This window comes from Suricata suricatta, chromosome 11 (assembly GCF_006229205.1).
Source record: "Suricata suricatta isolate VVHF042 chromosome 11, meerkat_22Aug2017_6uvM2_HiC, whole genome shotgun sequence".
NCBI classification, from domain to species: Eukaryota; Metazoa; Chordata; class Mammalia; order Carnivora; family Herpestidae; genus Suricata; species Suricata suricatta.
The window spans coordinates 6956317-6972482 of NC_043710.1; the positions used below are offsets into that span (position 1 = coordinate 6956317).

At 55.8% G+C, this 16166-nt stretch overlaps 1 protein-coding gene across 6 annotated transcripts in view; it reads left to right on the top strand.

Annotated features, from left to right (window-relative positions):
• Window positions 1-15739, top strand: part of RASGRP2 (RAS guanyl releasing protein 2) — a 16054-nt gene extending 315 nt beyond the window's left edge. Inside the window, exons 1-18 of one of the 6 annotated variants that reach the window (XM_029956132.1) lie at window positions 16-651; window positions 1814-1954; window positions 2629-2731; window positions 3227-3289; window positions 3638-3769; window positions 4549-4699; window positions 4896-5069; window positions 5231-5347; window positions 6885-7166; window positions 8567-8644; window positions 8861-8983; window positions 9306-9421; window positions 12865-13006; window positions 13268-13304; window positions 13676-13852; window positions 14698-14729; window positions 15308-15372; window positions 15519-15739. In XM_029956132.1, the coding sequence (XP_029811992.1) occupies window positions 465-651; window positions 1814-1954; window positions 2629-2731; window positions 3227-3289; window positions 3638-3769; window positions 4549-4699; window positions 4896-5069; window positions 5231-5347; window positions 6885-7166; window positions 8567-8644; window positions 8861-8983; window positions 9306-9421; window positions 12865-13006; window positions 13268-13304; window positions 13676-13852; window positions 14698-14729; window positions 15308-15370 (2118 nt within the window). In that variant the 5' untranslated portion in view covers window positions 16-464 and the 3' untranslated portion in view covers window positions 15371-15372; window positions 15519-15739. Of the gene's footprint in view, window positions 1-15; window positions 1002-1449; window positions 1589-1636; window positions 1955-2628; window positions 2732-3226; window positions 3290-3637; window positions 3770-4548; window positions 4700-4895; window positions 5070-5230; window positions 5348-6884; window positions 7167-8566; window positions 8645-8860; window positions 8984-9305; window positions 9422-12864; window positions 13007-13267; window positions 13305-13675; window positions 13853-14697; window positions 14730-15307; window positions 15373-15518 lie in introns of those variants that run through there. The other 5 variants (XM_029956134.1, XM_029956135.1, XM_029956137.1 and 2 more) reach the window with 5 other exon arrangements.
• The last annotated feature ends 427 nt before the right edge of the window (window positions 15740-16166 follow it).

Consider the following 16166-nt stretch of genomic DNA (forward strand, 5'->3'; position numbering starts at 1 on the left):
CGGGTGGATTGGTGGGTGCGGAGTCTGCGGCCCGGGTCCGTGGTGGGTGGGAAGGAGCTGAAGCGCCCTGGACGACCCCCGGGAGGGGGCGGCATCCGCGGTGCATCCGGCCCTTCCCAGCCTCATCTCAGCGGGACCTTCTCCCGCGGACCCCCCCATTTGACAGATGAGAAAATTGAGGCTGCGAGAGGCCAAGTGACTCTCAAGGTCACACAGCGAAGAGGCGGTAGAGCCAGACGGGGCTGGCTCTGGGTGGCTCCCAGGAAAAGTCCGCCAGAGAACTCAGTAGAGGAGCCCCCTCCAGCCCCGGCTAGTTTGTGTAGGGGCGGAGGGCGGGGTACCTTTTCATGGGGCCAGCCTCTGCCAGCGTCCGGGGATGAGGGGTGTCAGGGCGGTGCGGTCGCAGAGCTGGTTCTGGACTGCGGAGGAAGTGGGGGCGGCGGAATGGGCGTGTGTGCACACCCATGGGGGTGTGTGCATGTGCAGGATTGTACATACGTGTAGGAGCACTGTCGTGTGTGTATGTGCGCGCGCACGTGTGCGATTTCAGAGCCTCTGCGGCCGTGGGACTTCAGGCTGGCCTGGCTCGAGCGAGCCGCGAGTCCAGAACTGGCCCCATCCACGGGTTCGCATTCTGGGGTAGAAAGCTGGGTATGTGTGCCCGAGGGTTCTTTCCTGCAGGTGTGCGCGGGATGTGAGTGCCATTGTGTGTATGAGCCAGAGGATGGGGAGGCAAGTGCCTGAGGCCCAGGTGTGTGTGGTGTGTGTGTGTGTGTGTGTGTGTGTGTGTGTGTGTGTGTGTGTGTGTGTTGGGGAGGTCTTTCACTCCGATGGGGGCCTCTGGCCCCAGGTATAGAATGAGAGTCTGTCCCTGCATGGGTGTGTATCACCCCGCCCGTGACTGGAGTCGCTGGTGGAGTCCTACGGGCATTCTCCACCCCTCAGGACGCTAGCGCCCCCTTCTGGGCGCCCTAGTCTATGTGCTCGAATGTGGCCGGCCTGTGAGTGCGCTCACTGTTAAGACTGTGCAATATGGGGGCCTGGGTCAGGAGCTCCGGCTGGGGAGGAAGATGGTCTGTGGAAGGGCTGAGCCCGGATCCCTGGGGCCTTCACGGAGGAGGTGGCTTGGGAGCGCGTGGTTCCCAGGCTCAGGCTTCCCGCTGACGCCTCCGGGCGCAGCGGGCTCCCCCCACCCCCACCCCGCCCCAGGAATGTTCTGCACTCCAGCTCGCCTCCCCAAGGGCAGGCCCCTGGGGGCTGCCACAGCCCCGCCTCCCCTCCCGGGAGTCCGGGAGGGGGAGATGCGGGCAGGACGCCTGGGTTCCTCCCTCCCTCCCATCTCAGGGAGAAATTCCTCCGAGGTCCCCTCAGGCTCTGGGTTCCCAAAATAACCCTGCGGGGGAAGGGAGGCTGTGGAGGGAGGGAAGCGGGAGGGGCGTAGAGCCGAGCTTGCGGGGTGCTGCAGGTGCCTCCGCGGGGAGGACTCGAGAAGAGGGCCTGCGAGGGGTTGGGGCACAAACCAGTCCCCGAAGTGGCCTGGCTCGTCCCCATCCCCGGGGAGCCCCTCGGCCTTCCCGCGACCTCGAGGGTGAGCCGGAAGCCTCTCGGCCGTTCGGTTTCCCAACTGGTGGGTTGCACCATCCCGGGGCCAGACCGTTTAACCCCGGGAGTGGCCGCGGCGCACGACTCCGCCCCTGCCCAGCAGGGGGCGTGCCCGCCCCGCCCCGTTCCTGCCCGCCTGGCAACTCGCCACCCCCGGCCCTACCCCCAGCCGGCGCCTCCGCAGACTCCCTCTCTGCCTCTCCCGGGACAGGGGTCCGGTCGGAGCCCGGTGGGAGGCTTCGGAGTGCAGCTTGGACCAGCCTACCCGCGCCGGCGGCCATGGCGGGCACCCTAGACCTGGACAAGGGCTGCACGGTGGAGGAGCTGCTCCGCGGCTGCATCGAAGCCTTCGGTGAGTGGCACGGGAAGGCACGCCCAGCCTGAGCCCAGCCCCGAGCCTGAAGCGGGGTCCCTGCCTCCCAGGGCAGTCCCCTGGCCTGGACCCACCCCGTTCCGCATCCTGCAACCTTTTTAACGAAAGCCTCTTCATCACTGGGAAGAGAGATCCACTCGCTTCAGAAAGATAAAATGTTTCCCTTCCCTGCTGCTATGCCGGCATTGAAAGGAGGAACGGGGTCCCTAGACTTTGGCGCACGAGGAGCATTATCTATCTCCCCGGGAGGATCCGGAGGATCCGGAGGAACTCTCTATCTCTAGCCTGGGAGCTGTTTCCGGCTGGTGGGGGGCGGCTTATCTGGCAAAGGGGTGCCCTTTCCCCCAAGCACTCAGGAAATGGCCTAGGGATTCTTGACCCCGGGAAACCCAGGCTTCTTCCGCCCCAGCTGGTTCCCCTCGGGACGATGGGCCCGGATCCGATGCTCCCCTCCTCCAGTTCTTCAGATCCTGCCTTATCCGTCGCCCACCCTACCTTTTCTTTCTAATCTGTCTACAGGATTCATAGTCCTGGAAAAGCAAGTGATGGGCGGGGGGCCAGCTATCCGGCGGGCTGGGGGGGGGGGTAGGCTTTAGGGGCCACAGCTACGGGATGAAGGGTCAACCCGCTTCTCTCTGACCCCTCGGAGTTAGACGACTCTGGGAAGGTGCGAGACCCGCAGCTGGTGCGCATGTTCCTCATGATGCACCCTTGGTACATCCCTTCCTCTCAGCTGGCGGCAAAACTGCTCCACATATATCCTTCGCGGCCTGGCCGTGGGCCCTGCAGCTCTAGTGCTTGAGGGAGCTTGGCTGCCCAGCCCAGGCCAAGAACGGGCTTAACTCCTAGAGTGTGCGCCCCTTATAAGCCTTTCTCCAGGCCCGAGGCTCCACCCCTTTTCTCCTCTCGACTCAGGCCCCGCCCCCGCAGCTCCACAACCTGGGCTCCCTGCAGTCTAGGACCCGTTCCTGCTCCCAGCCCAAGTCCCTCCTCTGGCCTCCTTCCCAGAACCCAGGTCATGCTCTCACCCACCCCTAGAACCTAGCCCCCTTCCCAGCTGTGCACCCTCCCCAAACTCGTCCCTCACCCCAGCCTTCAGCCCCTTTCCTACAGGCCCCACCCCAGGCCCCGCCCCCAGCCTCTCTTCCAGGAGGAGGCTCTGCCCTCAGACTCCCCCCAGAACTCGGGACCGTCTCCTGCCTCCCTTTCTAGAATTAGCCTCCATCCTCGTTTTCCTTAACTCTCCCTCACCTACCAACAATCCCGGAAGGACAACTCCAATTCGCTGCAGGTGAAAACATGCCACCTGGTCAGGTGAGTCTTCCTTTTGGGACCCTGTCCCCTCCTCTTGCTCTCTTCTCTCAGGCTTCAGACTGGCCTGAAGGATTGGAAAGAACACGCTCTGGGAGTTGGTCATGTGGGTTGGAACCCGGGCTCTGTCCATGGTGGGCGGGCTGTCACAGGCTTGCTTCTTCCGGGTTTTGGCCTGGGTTTTCTGATCTGCCCAGTGGGGGTGGGGAAGGAATGAGCTGGGGGCAGGGAGCAAGCCAGGGGGTGGGGGAACCACAGCTTAGGGCGCTTTCCCCCTCTTTGGGGAACTACAATCCCGGGGAATGGCGGGGGTGGGGGGGCCTGCCTTGGGTGACTCAGAACTTCTGCCAGGTACTGGATCTCAGCGTTCCCAGCAGAGTTTGACTTGAACCCTGAGCTCGCTGAGCAGATCAAGGAGCTGAAGGCTCTGCTAGACCAAGAAGGGAACTGGCAACACAGCAGTCTCATTGACATCGAGAGCGTGTGCGTGGGGGCGAGCTTGAGGGCTGGGGAGGGCACTCAGCATCCTCCCCCGTCTGTGCTTAATAAATGTTTGTTGAATTGAATGAGTGAGGGTCATGTCACTCTCTTGCTGAAAAGCCTGTGGCTCCCTGTCGCCTTCACAATGTCTCGGCTGGGGATTAGAGCCTTTGATAGTCTCCAGCCAGCTTGGCATTCCTGCCTCGTCTTCCACAGCCCACTCCCATCCCACGCACGCCATGCTGCAGCTGCACGGGTCTGCTCCTCATTTCCTGCCCCACATCCTTTCCGCCATGGCGCTCTGCTCATGTGGGTCCCCTTGCCTGCTTCTCTGTGTTGTCAAGACCCAGCTCGAGTGTGGAGCGTCTCCAGGCTCTGAGGGCTCCGAGGGCTTCCAAGGGCAGCATCTGTCATTCTCTCCTTGGGCTCTGCGCTCTGTGCAGACCTCTGCACGAAGACCTGTAGACGTGCCACGCGGTCTGGTGACTGTCTGTGTCTGTCTGTCTCTCTCAGTAGACTGTGGGCTCTTCGAGGGAAGGAACTGTGTCTTGCTCATCTCTGTACCGCCCTCCCCCCCAGTGCCCAGCACGGTGCCTGAGTGCATGGTGAGGGGGGAGCTTGCAGGTCCCCAGGGGCTGGGCCTGGGGACATCGGTGTCCAGCACGGTGCCTCAGATCGTGTAGGTCCTCATTCAGCCTGAGTGGGGCGTCCGAACGAGTGTGAGGCCACAGGGGATCTGGTGTCTCCAGCAAAGGGCTCACGGCCCCGCCCCCTCCTCCCAGCCCCACCTATAAGTGGAAGCGCCAAGTGACCCAGCGGAACCCTGTAGCACAGAAAAAGCGAAAGATGTCCCTATTGTTCGACCACCTGGAGCCCATGGAGCTGGCAGAACATCTCACCTACTTGGAGTATCGCTCCTTCTGCAAGATCCTGGTGCGGCCCCGTGGGGCGTTGGGTCAGGGGTGGAGTTGGGGTTGGGGAGGAGTCCCAGGAGGAACACGGTCCCTGGGGGAGGCAGGGTCACAGGGTGGGCTGAGGGGTTCAGGAGCTGGAGGGTGAGGAGTGGTCATCTGTGAGGGGAGAGGCCCAAAGGGGCTGAGGCCACTCCCCCCCCTCCCCCCCCTCCAAGTTCCAGGACTATCACAGTTTTGTGACTCACGGCTGCACCGTGGACAACCCCGTCCTGGAGCGATTCATCTCCCTCTTCAACAGTGTCTCCCAGTGGGTGCAACTCATGATTCTCAGCAAGCCCACAGCCCCTCAGCGGGCCCTGGTCATCACACACTTCGTCCACGTGGCCGAGGTGCCTGCCCCTCCCCGCCCACTCCCCCTCCTCCCACCAGGTGACCATAGGGCGATCCCTTCCTTACCACCAACCCTCTGCCTCCTTGCCAGAAAACCTGGGCCAGAGTTCTGGGCCTTTTCACTGACTCCCTGCCTCTCCCTTCCTCGTTTGCCCCCCAGAAGCTACTGCAGCTACAGAACTTCAACACACTAATGGCGGTGGTCGGAGGCCTGAGCCACAGCTCCATCTCCCGCCTCAAGGAGACCCACAGTCATGTTAGCCCGGAGACCATCAAGGTGCCTGGAACCGGGATTGGGGGGTCAGGGGAACAGGCTGGTCAAGTCCCGGGCCAGCCCTTCCCAGGTCTAGCCTCACTGAGAACCTAGTAGTCTTGGGGGCTGGCCACGCTTGTCCCCATCTGACAGATCCAGAAACTGAGGTTTGGAGGGGTTACATGCTTTTCACAGGTGACAGGACGAAAGTGGCAGAGTGGGGGCTTACCGGTCTGCCTGACCCCAAACCTTGGGTTTTTTCCCTCTGCTTTGCTTTTTCTTCCTTCCTCCCTCCCTCCCTTCCTTCCTTCCTTTCAGTTTATTTATTTATTTTGAGAGAGAAAGTGTGAGTAGGGGAGGGGCAGAGGGATTGGGAGAGAATCCCAAGCAGGCTAGGCGTGGTGCTGTGACCACGGTGCCCGAGGTGGGGCTCGATCCCATGAACCTTGCAACCATGACCTGAGCTGAAACCAAGAGTCGGACGGTAACCACCTGAGCCACCCAGGCACCCCCGTTTATTTATCTATTTAAAAATTTTTTTATGTCTTCTATTTATTTTTGAGGGACAGAGAGAGACAGCGCGAGCAGGGGAGGGTCAGAGAGAGAGGGAGACACAGAATCTGAAGCAAGCTCCAGGCTCTGAGCTAGCTGTCAGCACAGAGCCTGACGCGGGGCTCGAACCCACAACCGTGAGATCATGACCTGAGCCGGAGCCGGCTGCTCAACCGACTGAGCCACCCAGGCGCCCCTATTTATCTATTTTAACACATCGGGTGACGTTCGTAGAGGGAAATATATAAAGCATATGTATGGGTTCAAGGAACATTATAAAGAACATGCCTGCATGACTCAGGTCAAGAAATAGAAGCTTCCAGCACCTTAGACCATAACTCCACCCCCATCGGAGGTAACCAGCGTCATGACTTTTGTAATGATGACGGTCCTGCTGTTCCTTACAGCTTTCCCATACCACAGTGTATGACTCTCAGAATAACGTGGGGGTTTTGTTGCCTGCTTCTGAATTTTCTATGAATGGAATCATGTTGTGTGTTATTTTATGTCTTGCTTCTTTCCTTCTAACATTCTGTTACTTGGAGCAGTTGTTCATTCATTTCCATTGCCGTATAATATTTTATTGTAAGTCTACTGCAAGTTACATATCTACTGCTGAACATTTGGGGGGTTTTTCCAGTTTGGGCTGTTAACAAACGATACAGCGAAGGACATTCTTCTGGGTCTTTGTCCTGTACTGTGCCCTGAGCCTCAGTTTCTTCTCCTGTTCAATGTCGGTGATAGTCTGTGCCCAGGGCTGGTGGAGAGGTGGGGTATTTGGCAGTGGGGGTTCCCTTGAATTGACCTATAAACTCTGACCCCCAGAGGCTAAGGGAGACAGTGTTGGGGGACAGGGAGGGAGGAATTTTCGCCTTTCACCCATCCTTGACTCTGACTCCTCATCCTCTCCCACATTTCCAGGGCTGTGGGGGAGGGGCAGTCGAGCCAGTGATGTGCGTCTGTGTGTATGATTCTCTGCGTTTTGCCCCCCACGCCCCCCCCCCCCCAGCTCTGGGAAGGTCTGACGGAACTAGTGACGGCCACGGGCAACTATAGCAACTACCGGCGCCGGCTGGCGGCCTGCGTGGGCTTCCGCTTTCCCGTCCTGGGTGTACACCTCAAGGACTTGGTGGCCCTGCAGTTGGCACTGCCTGACTGGCTGGACCCTGCCCGGACCCGACTTAATGGCGCCAAGATGAAGCAGCTCTTTAGCATCCTGGAAGAGCTGGCCATGGTGACCAGCCTTCGGCCACCTGTGCAGGCCAACCCGGACCTGCTAAGCTTACTCACGGTGAGGAGGGCTTGGGAACAGGGATGTGGCGGGGCTGGGAGCTGGGCATCAGGGTGGACATCCACCTCTGGTCTTGGGTTTCTGCAAGGCTGCGGGCTTGGCCTTGGTTCTAGGTTCTGCTCAAGGAACTGAGATCCAGCCTGGGCTCCAGGGTTTGGAGTGGACTCTGAGAGGAGGTCCAGCCTCTGAAAGGGGCTGTAGGTTGAGGTCTGATTTCGAGGCTGGCCTGTGGACTTTCTGTGTTGGCTTGAAGCTTAGGCCTGAGTTCTTGATGCTGGGCTGTATTCAAGGCTTGGGGCTCAGCTCTGGATTCCAGGGGCAGGAGTGGTTTCTAAACATGGCCTTGAGCCCTTACTTAGGAAAGGTCTGGGCTTGGGCTTGGACTTGGTTTGGGGGTCGAGTATGAGAGGTACGTTCTAGTGGAGATCTAGACTAGGTTCTAGACAATGAGATGGGACTAGGGTTTTGGTTTCAAGTGAATTCTTTCTTTTTTCTTAAAAAAATTTTTTTTTGGGGCGCCTGGGTGGCTAAGTTGGTTGAGCATCTGACTTCGGCTCAGGTCAGGATCTCACGGTTCATAGGTTCAAGCCCCACGTCGGGCTCTGTGCTGACAGCTAGCTCAGAGCCTGGAGCCTGCTTCAGATTCTGTGTCTCCCTCTCTCTCTGCCCCTTCCCTGCTTGCCCTGTCTCTCCCTGTCTCTCAAAAATAAATTTAAAAAATTAAGATAAAAAAACTTTTTTTAAACATTTATTTATTATTGACATGGGTCTCGAACCCACAGAGCGTGAGATCATGACCTGAGCTGAAGTCGGACGCTCAGCCAACCAACTGAGCCACCCAGGTGCCCCTTGAGTGAATTCTTTTTTTTTTTTTTTTGGTATTTTATTTATTTATTTTTTATACAATTTATTTTTTAACATATGCAATTATTTTCCGTCATTTACAATACAGTAGTTTCAATGATACTCCAAACAGAAAAGCAAAGTAAAAAATCAAAACCCCCACTTCTATTTCATGTAATTAGACTTGAGTGAATTCTTAACTGTTTCTAGGCTCTGCACTGGGATTGGGATTGAAATCGGAGCTGGATTCTGGATGTTGGGTGGGTTCTAGGTTGAAGCTTAATTTCAGAGTCCTCTTCTGTGTTCTGACCTGGATTCATGGCTGGATTCTTGGCAGCGCATTGTGCTCAAGGTTTGGGGCCAAGCTCGGGGTCTGCTCTGTATGCTAGGCTGGTGTGTGGTCACGGGGGGTGGTTTGTAAGCTGGCCTTTGTCCTGAGTCGAGCTTCTGGACTGGCTGAGCTGTGGCCTCTCAGTGGACCTGTGAGCCTGGGCTCTGGACGGCGGGCTCCTGAGGGCAGCAGGGGCCGAGGGTGTGATCAGATCGGTGTGTCTTAGGTATCTCTGGACCAGTATCAGACAGAGGATGAGCTCTACCAGCTGTCCCTGCAGCGGGAGCCGCGCTCGAAGTCCTCGGTGAGCTAGGGAATCCCTGCTTCCCTACTCTCCCCTTCCTCTTTCTCCCCCACCCCTGCCCTTCCTGAAAAAATCCCAGGAGCTGAGGGCAAGCAGAGCTCTTAGGGCCTCCCTCCCTGCGCGGGCTCCCTTCTCCCCAGGGCTTTCCCTCTCTGCCCCCCTGGGCCCTGGGCTCCCTCACCTCTGGCCCTCACTCAGGCCTGACCCTTCTCATAGCCAACCAGCCCCACAAGCTGCACCCCACCTCCCCGGCCCCCAGTGCTGGATGAGTGGACATCAGCCGCCAAACCCAGGCTGGACCAGGCGCTCATGGTGGAGCACATCGAGAAGATGGTGGAGGTGTGTGGCAGCCAGCCCTGGGACCCGAGGGGTTGGGGGACCGGTCCGGAGGGGGGCCATTGAGAACGATTTTGCCTGGCCACCACCCTCGGAGCCACGTGGGTGCCATGTTCAAGGGCCAGCGCTCAGGCTCCAGAAGGCAAGGGGGCATAGCCAGTGGGTGGGGTTGAGGCGGAGGGAAGGAAAAGGGGAGATAAAACGGGGAGCTGCAGAGCCCCCCACGTCTGAGACAGTCTTCGTAACATGGACTGGGCGTGTGGGCGGATGGGGGCTGATGCCTGTTTCCTTCTCCCGTCCCTGCGTGCCCCTCTGTGTCCTTCAGTCTGTGTTCCGGAACTTTGACGTCGATGGGGATGGCCACATCTCACAGGAAGAGTTCCAGATCATTCGTGGGAACTTCCCTTACCTCAGCGCCTTTGGGGACCTCGACCAGAACCAGTGAGGAGGGCTGGGGGCTGGGGGAGAGGCAAGGCAGGTTCACTTCCCCTCGGGTTTCAGCTTCCCCCTGTGCAAGAGGAGGCCACTGAGCCAGACGATCTGGGCAGAGGAAGCCACCGATGTGGGGAGGGGCTCGTAGTTGAAGGGGGAGGCTGCCAGCTGTGGAAGCTCAGGGTTACCCCACTCGTTCAGACAGATGGGGGCCCCACCTGAATCTTGCAAAGACTGGCCTGGGGACTGTGGCTGCATCAGTGGTGCTTTATTTGCGGAGCTCACAGCTGGCAAAAAGTGTGAGCAAGTTCAACTCCTGGGTAGCCTGTTTTAATGAATAGAAAAGAAAGACCTATAGTTAGCAGCACCCACTTGCTTATCAACAATTCACATACTGACAATTTGGACAAACAGCTGGTTCTCTGCAGTAGGTTAAACATGCCCCTCTGCACCCACCTTCATATCCCTGTTTTGCTGAGCAGACAAAACCCGGGGTCAAAACTTACAGTCCCCATTTCGGTCGAGTTATATTTTTAATGTTATTCAGATTTCAAAACTCTGGGTTTTTCTTTTTTGTTTCACATTGCAGAGCCCATGGTAAAAAAAAGAAATCCAGGTAGTAAAATAGATTTATAGTGAACAAAGCCTAAGAAGTGAGAAGCCAAAGTTCCGTTGCTCCTCCCCTTTCCCATCCGGAGAGGCGCTATTAGTCACATGTTAGCAATGCTAGTAGCTTGGCAGCAGTGTATGCTTCCAGGCTTTTTTCTCCCCCCCTCCCTGCCTGTGCCAATCGCTACAGATTTTGTTGGCCCCTGTTCCATGGACAAATAGGATCATGGTATAAATCTCAATCTGCCCACGGGGCTGATTCTAGTTGCTCTGTTTCTGCTCCCAGAACTGAGATAGAATTGTCGGTTATGTCCCTGGGTTGGTGGGTGGATTGTTTCCGGGTCACACTTTTAGTGAGGGTGCTGCCCTTGGAGACCTTAGATACAGCTTTGGGGAGGGGCCTCAGCCTGCATTGCCCACCAGCTGCACACCCCAAGCCTTGTGCCTGGCCCATCTGGGCACCAAAACCCAGCACCGGGCTCACTAGGGAGACCAGCAAACCCTCCCAGGGCAGCCTCGGCATTGGTCCCAACTCCCTGCCTCAGCTTGACGCTCGTTCTTTGCTTCTGGAACTTGAGGATTTCCATTTCCTTCCTACAAACTCACCTATGCATTTAAAGCAAATTTGGGGCTCATTTAAAAACATTTTTTAATGCTTTTTATTTATTTTTGAGAGACAGAGAGAGCGCAAGCAGGGCAGGGTCAGAGAGAGAGGGAGATACAGAATCTGAAGCAGGCTCCAGGCTCTGAGTCAGCACAGAGCCCGACACGGGGCTCGAACCTATGAACCATGAGATCATGACCTGAGCCGAAGCCGGATGCTTAACCGACTGAGCCACCCAGGCACCCCAATTTGGGGCTCTTTTAACCGGGATCTGGCATTTGTATTTGTAGCAGTAGGGCCTGCAGGGTTTTATTTATTTTTTTGTTTTGTTTTGTTTTGTTTTTTGATCACCGTCTCGATGAAATGGCACATCTCGCTTTTTTGCTTTTGTTCTTGTTTTCCACTTAACCCTCCATCACGGACGTCTTTCCATGCAGCTTCATGCAGAACGACCTCATTCTTTAGAATAGCCGCAGTGTGTCCCACTGTGTCGCGGGGCCGTCATTTGCCTCACCATTATCCCGCTGATGGACACGGAGACTGTTCCCAGTTCTTCGCTATTAATATACGCCACGCTGCTGTGAACATCTTTGTACCCGTGCACGCAGGCCACTATTTCTGCAGGAGAAAATTCCTAGAAGTGGGATAATTGGATCAAAAGATATGCACATTCTAAATTAGGAGAGAGACTGCCAAAGTGACCTCAGGCAAGGTGGTGCCAGCTTGCACCCCCATCAGCAGGAGACAAGTGCCCATTTCCCAACGTCCTTGCCAACACTGGGTCCTATAATAAGCTTTATAATTCTGTCAGTCTAATTGGCAAATGGTGTCTTGGTTAAATTTGAATCTCTTTAATACGAGTGGGGGCAGGATCTCTTTTCATATGTTTATCGGTCCCTTATATTTCTCCTGTTAATTGCTTGTTCATATTCTTTGTCCATGAGTCCGCTGGGTTTGTTGGTCTTTTTTCTCATTGATTTTCAGAATCTCTGTTAATGGATCTTAACTCTTTGCTGTCGAATGTGTTTGCAAATATTTTCTTCCCGTCTGTCATTTATGTTGTCCTTTTCCATATAAAATTTTTAAAAAATGTCGTGTGTTCAATATGTCAGTCTTTTCCTTTATGACTTCTTGGATTTGTGTTATGTCTAGAAAGGCCCTCATCTCCTTGAAATTACAAAGGTGTTCTCTTACACCTTTCCAGATACTTGGATGATTTTCGTTTTTATGTTGGTGTTCTCAGTTCAGTGAGAATTTAGTGTCCAGGCACAGTGTGAGGGAAGAATCTAGGGTGAAATATATATATATGTGTGTGTGTGTATATATATATATATATATATTTTGTTTCTAAACGGCCAGCTGTCCCAATGCCCCACTGAATTGAAGGATCACCTGGACCACATCATGCAGCCCCAGATAAAATAGGCAGGCGTTTCCAACAAGGATGAACACTGACAGAAATAGCTCCGCGGGGCCCAGGACCTACCAACTACACAGATGCTGTTAGAAATGCTTCACACACACTCATTCAGTCTTCACACAAACCCTCTGAAGGGCAGGAATTATTCTCCCCATTTATAGAAGAAGAAACTGATACACAGGGAGATTAACAACCCCGAAGTTCACACAGCCAGGAAGTAGCAGAGCCAGATTTGAACTGGGGTCTACCTCCAGAGCACATGCTGCCTCTTTTCCTAAAATAGGTTAGTAGGTGAGAAAAGGGTTCTGTGGGAAGCCCCGGATTATGTGGGGGACCCTGATTGTAGGTGTCTTCCCAGCGCTCACTCACATGGAGAGTGAGATGCAGGCGGCCGTTCCCAATCTTGCCTGGTCCCAGAGCTCAGTCTCTTGAATCCCAGGACCCCGACCCACAGCTCACTTCGGAAAACAAAGGCTAATAATCTCGTGGGGAAGTGCACACCCCGTGGAGTTAGTTTACATGCCAACGCTGTGGAGTGGCCACGGCAGGAGTTAGGATCTTCATTTTTCTGGGGAGGAAACCCAGGGGAAGTGACTTGCCCAAGGCCACACAAGTAGTTAGTGGTATCCGCAGCCGGGGTTTCTGCCTGACCCCCAAGGGTAGCCTTCTCTTTCCTGCGCCAGGAGTCCAAACCCAGGAGTTGGGTGAGGACTTGTATTTGGTAAGGAAGTTCCCAGTAGGATGGGTTAGGCCGGTGGGTGGGTGGCCCGGGGGAGGGCGGGACCTGAGGCGCCCCCTCTCCCACCCCGCCCCGGACAGGGATGGCTGCATCAGCAGGGAGGAAATGGTCTCCTACTTCCTGCGCTCCAGCTCGGTGCTGGGCGGCCGCATGGGCTTCGTGCACAACTTCCACGAGAGCAACTCCTTGCGCCCAGTCGCCTGCCGCCACTGCAAGGCCCTGGTGAGACCCCCGCCAAGCCACACCCTTCCAGCCCTGGCCCCTCCCTTCGCCCCGCCCTCCCTCTGGCCCCGCCCCCTCGGAGTCTTCTCGGAAGAGACAAACCATATTCATTCCGCCTGCGTCTCCCCTCGCCGTTGTTCTGCGCCTGCGGAGGCCTGAGGGGCTCGAAAGCCCCTGAGTGGGTCAGTCCCCGTCCTTGCCCTTGAGAAGGAAGAAGTAGAATCATTACCTCCCCCAGCACAGTCCCCTCCTCTATTTCAGATCCTGGGCATCTACAAGCAGGGTCTCAAATGCCGAGGTGAGCAAGGCCGGCGGGGCTGAATTTCGGAGGAGAGTTCCTCTCTGGGTCGGGATTCTTAATTTGGTGGGGCAACCGAGGAGGAGCGAAGTACTGGAGCCAGAGAGGCACGCTGATTATATTGAAAGGGGTAGCCCTTAAGTGGGCTTTTCCTTTTGGTGAGACAGTCGCCCGGGCACAGAGAACTTGGGGAGGGCCTGGACCGGCCGGCAGGATGAAGCCCTTTGGAAGGAGACTCTTATTGGGGGTGGGGGGGGGGCGCTGCTCGGGAGCACAGGAAACCGGGGAGAGGTGCAGGGCTGGCGAGCGGGATGGGGGTGGTGGTGTTCTGACTCAGGGCCCTGGCTGGGCCCCCCATCTGCCTCTCCCAGCCTGCGGTGTGAACTGTCACAAGCAGTGTAAAGACCGTCTGTCCGTCGAGTGCCGGCGCCGGGCCCAGAGCGTGAGTCTGGAGGGGTCGGCACCCTCGCCGTCACCCACACACACCCATCACCGAGCCTTCAGCTTCTCCCTGCCCCGCCCAGGGAGGCGAGGCTCCCGGCCTCCAGGTAAGACGGGGTCCCCTTCCATACGGTCCTGTGAAGGGAGGGAGGCATGGCCATTGAGGCAAAGTATTAGCCTATCGGGGATGGAACCCTTCTCAGAGTTTGGATTTCTGTTATTTTGGTGGGGTGATAATGAAGGATTGAAAAGGTCAGGGGGCCAGAAGGTGGCTCAGGAAAACTTGACCTTCTGAAGCTGAGAGAAACGAATAGATATAGAGTTAAAGTGAAGGCACCAGGGTGGTTCAGTCGGTTAAGCGTCCGGCTTCGGGTTCAGGTCATGATAGAAGTCCATGGGTTCGAGCCCCACGTCGGGCTCTGTGCTGGCACTTCAGAGCCTGGAGCCTGTCTTCTGATTCTGTGTCTCCCTCTCTCTCTGCCCCTCCCCCGCTCACACTCTGTCTCTCACTCAAAACTAAACATTTTTAAAAAATTACAAAAATAAATAAACATTAAAAGAAAAGTAAAAGTGGGGCGCCTGGGCAGCTCAGTTGGTTAAGTGGCCGACTTCTGCTCAGGTCATGATCTCATGGTTCGTGGGTTCGAGCCCCGCTTCAGGCTCTGTGCTGACAGCTCAGAGCCTGGAGCCTGCTTGGCATTCTGTGTCTCCCTCTCTCTCTCTGCCCCTCCCCCACTCATGCTCTGTTTCTCTGTCTCAATAATAAGTTAAAAAATTAAAAAAAAAAAGTAAAAATGTAAGAGGCTTCAAGATTCCTGTCACAGGGGCGCCTGGGTGGCTCAGGCAGCAGAGTATGCAACTCTTGATCAGGGTAGTGAGTTCAAGCCCCACGTTGGGCATAAAGCTTACTGAAAAAACAAAACAACCTCTTGTCACACTCTTATTTTGTTAGAGGGATCGACGATGGATTGGAGAGGGAATCCTGTGAGCCATTTGCCTGCATTTCCCTTTTTGGCTGCTCTGGGGGCCGTTCTGAGAAATGTCTCTTGCCCTGAAAATCTTTGGCGGCTCTCTTGGGGTCTCTGGTGGTTTTCGGGCAGCTTGCTGAGCGACAGTCCCCCACATGGCTGTTTTGCTGAGCACACTCTGAACAACCATGTGAAACTGGGGTCGAAGGCAATTGACCACAACCATTTGGATTGGCCTGAGTCCTCAAAAATAGAGGCAGGCACCAGGCATCAGTCCTCAAAAATAGAAAAAGTGAGGCCATTTGCATTGAGCCTTCCAGAAGTGCTGGGGTCTAAAATGTGAAACACACACAAAATTGACGTTTGAAGCAAACTGCACTGATAAATCTGTGGCTGTGATGAAGCTCTGGCGGCATGAAAACTTAGAAGAAGAGCCTGAAAAACAGGGCCGATTGGTCACTCAGTGAATTGATTTTCAGTGGATGGGTCTGCTTCCGGGATGGGGTCGGGTGCCTGCTGTCAGTGGGGGAAGGGTGCTGAAGGCACTGGGACCTAGGAGTTGTTCCTGCGCCCCCCTCCCCTCCTTTCCTGCAGAGATCCGAGAAGAGGAGGTGCAGGCTGTGGAAGATGGTGTGTTCGACATCCACTTGTAATTGATGGTGAGTCCCGGGGTGGGCTGTGCCGCTGAGGGCTGGGGACTTGGGAGGGGCGAGGATCGGGGAAACTGGCACGCTGTCCACATGACCCAGGCCAGGCGGACTCTTACTTTTTTCCTTACTTCCTCTGTTGTTGTTTTCCTTCCCAGCTGTGACTGGATCGAGCACTCATGCCTGTCTTGGAGAAAAGACTTGGACCAGAGCAGGAAGCCTGGGGTGCTGGGGAAGCTGGCTGGGGCTGGGGGGTGGGGTATGAGGGTGGCATGCAGCTGAGGGTTGGGCCGGGGCTGGTGTCCCTAAGGTTGTACAGACTCTTGTGAATATTTGTATTTTCCAGACGGAATAAAAAGGCCCATGTAATTAACTTAGACCATCAGAGCCGAGAATCTTCACGGGGGACAGGGGAGGGTGTCTGTAATCACAGGAGCTAGAATCTTAGCATCTAGAACTTTGTAGTCAGGGAATCCTGGGAGATCTGGAATCTCAGATGTTGGGAACCTTAGGGGGACTGGAATTGGGGGATAGAACTTTAGAACCCGGAAACCTTGAAATGTAATAATCTTGGGGAGGGTCTAGAATCTCCAGAAGTGCAAATCTTGGGGGTCTCAAACTTGTCGCTAGTGCTTCTTTGCACCCAGAATTGCTGGCCCAGGGGCTGTGTGTAACCATAGCCTTGAGCCCGTAGCTGAAATTCCCTTACTTGACAGGTGGCCTCTCAGCCCTTGAATACTTCCAGCAACGGGGATCTCACTGCAGAGAATTGTGGGGGAGAGAGGGCAGTCCTGAGTGCTGGCTGT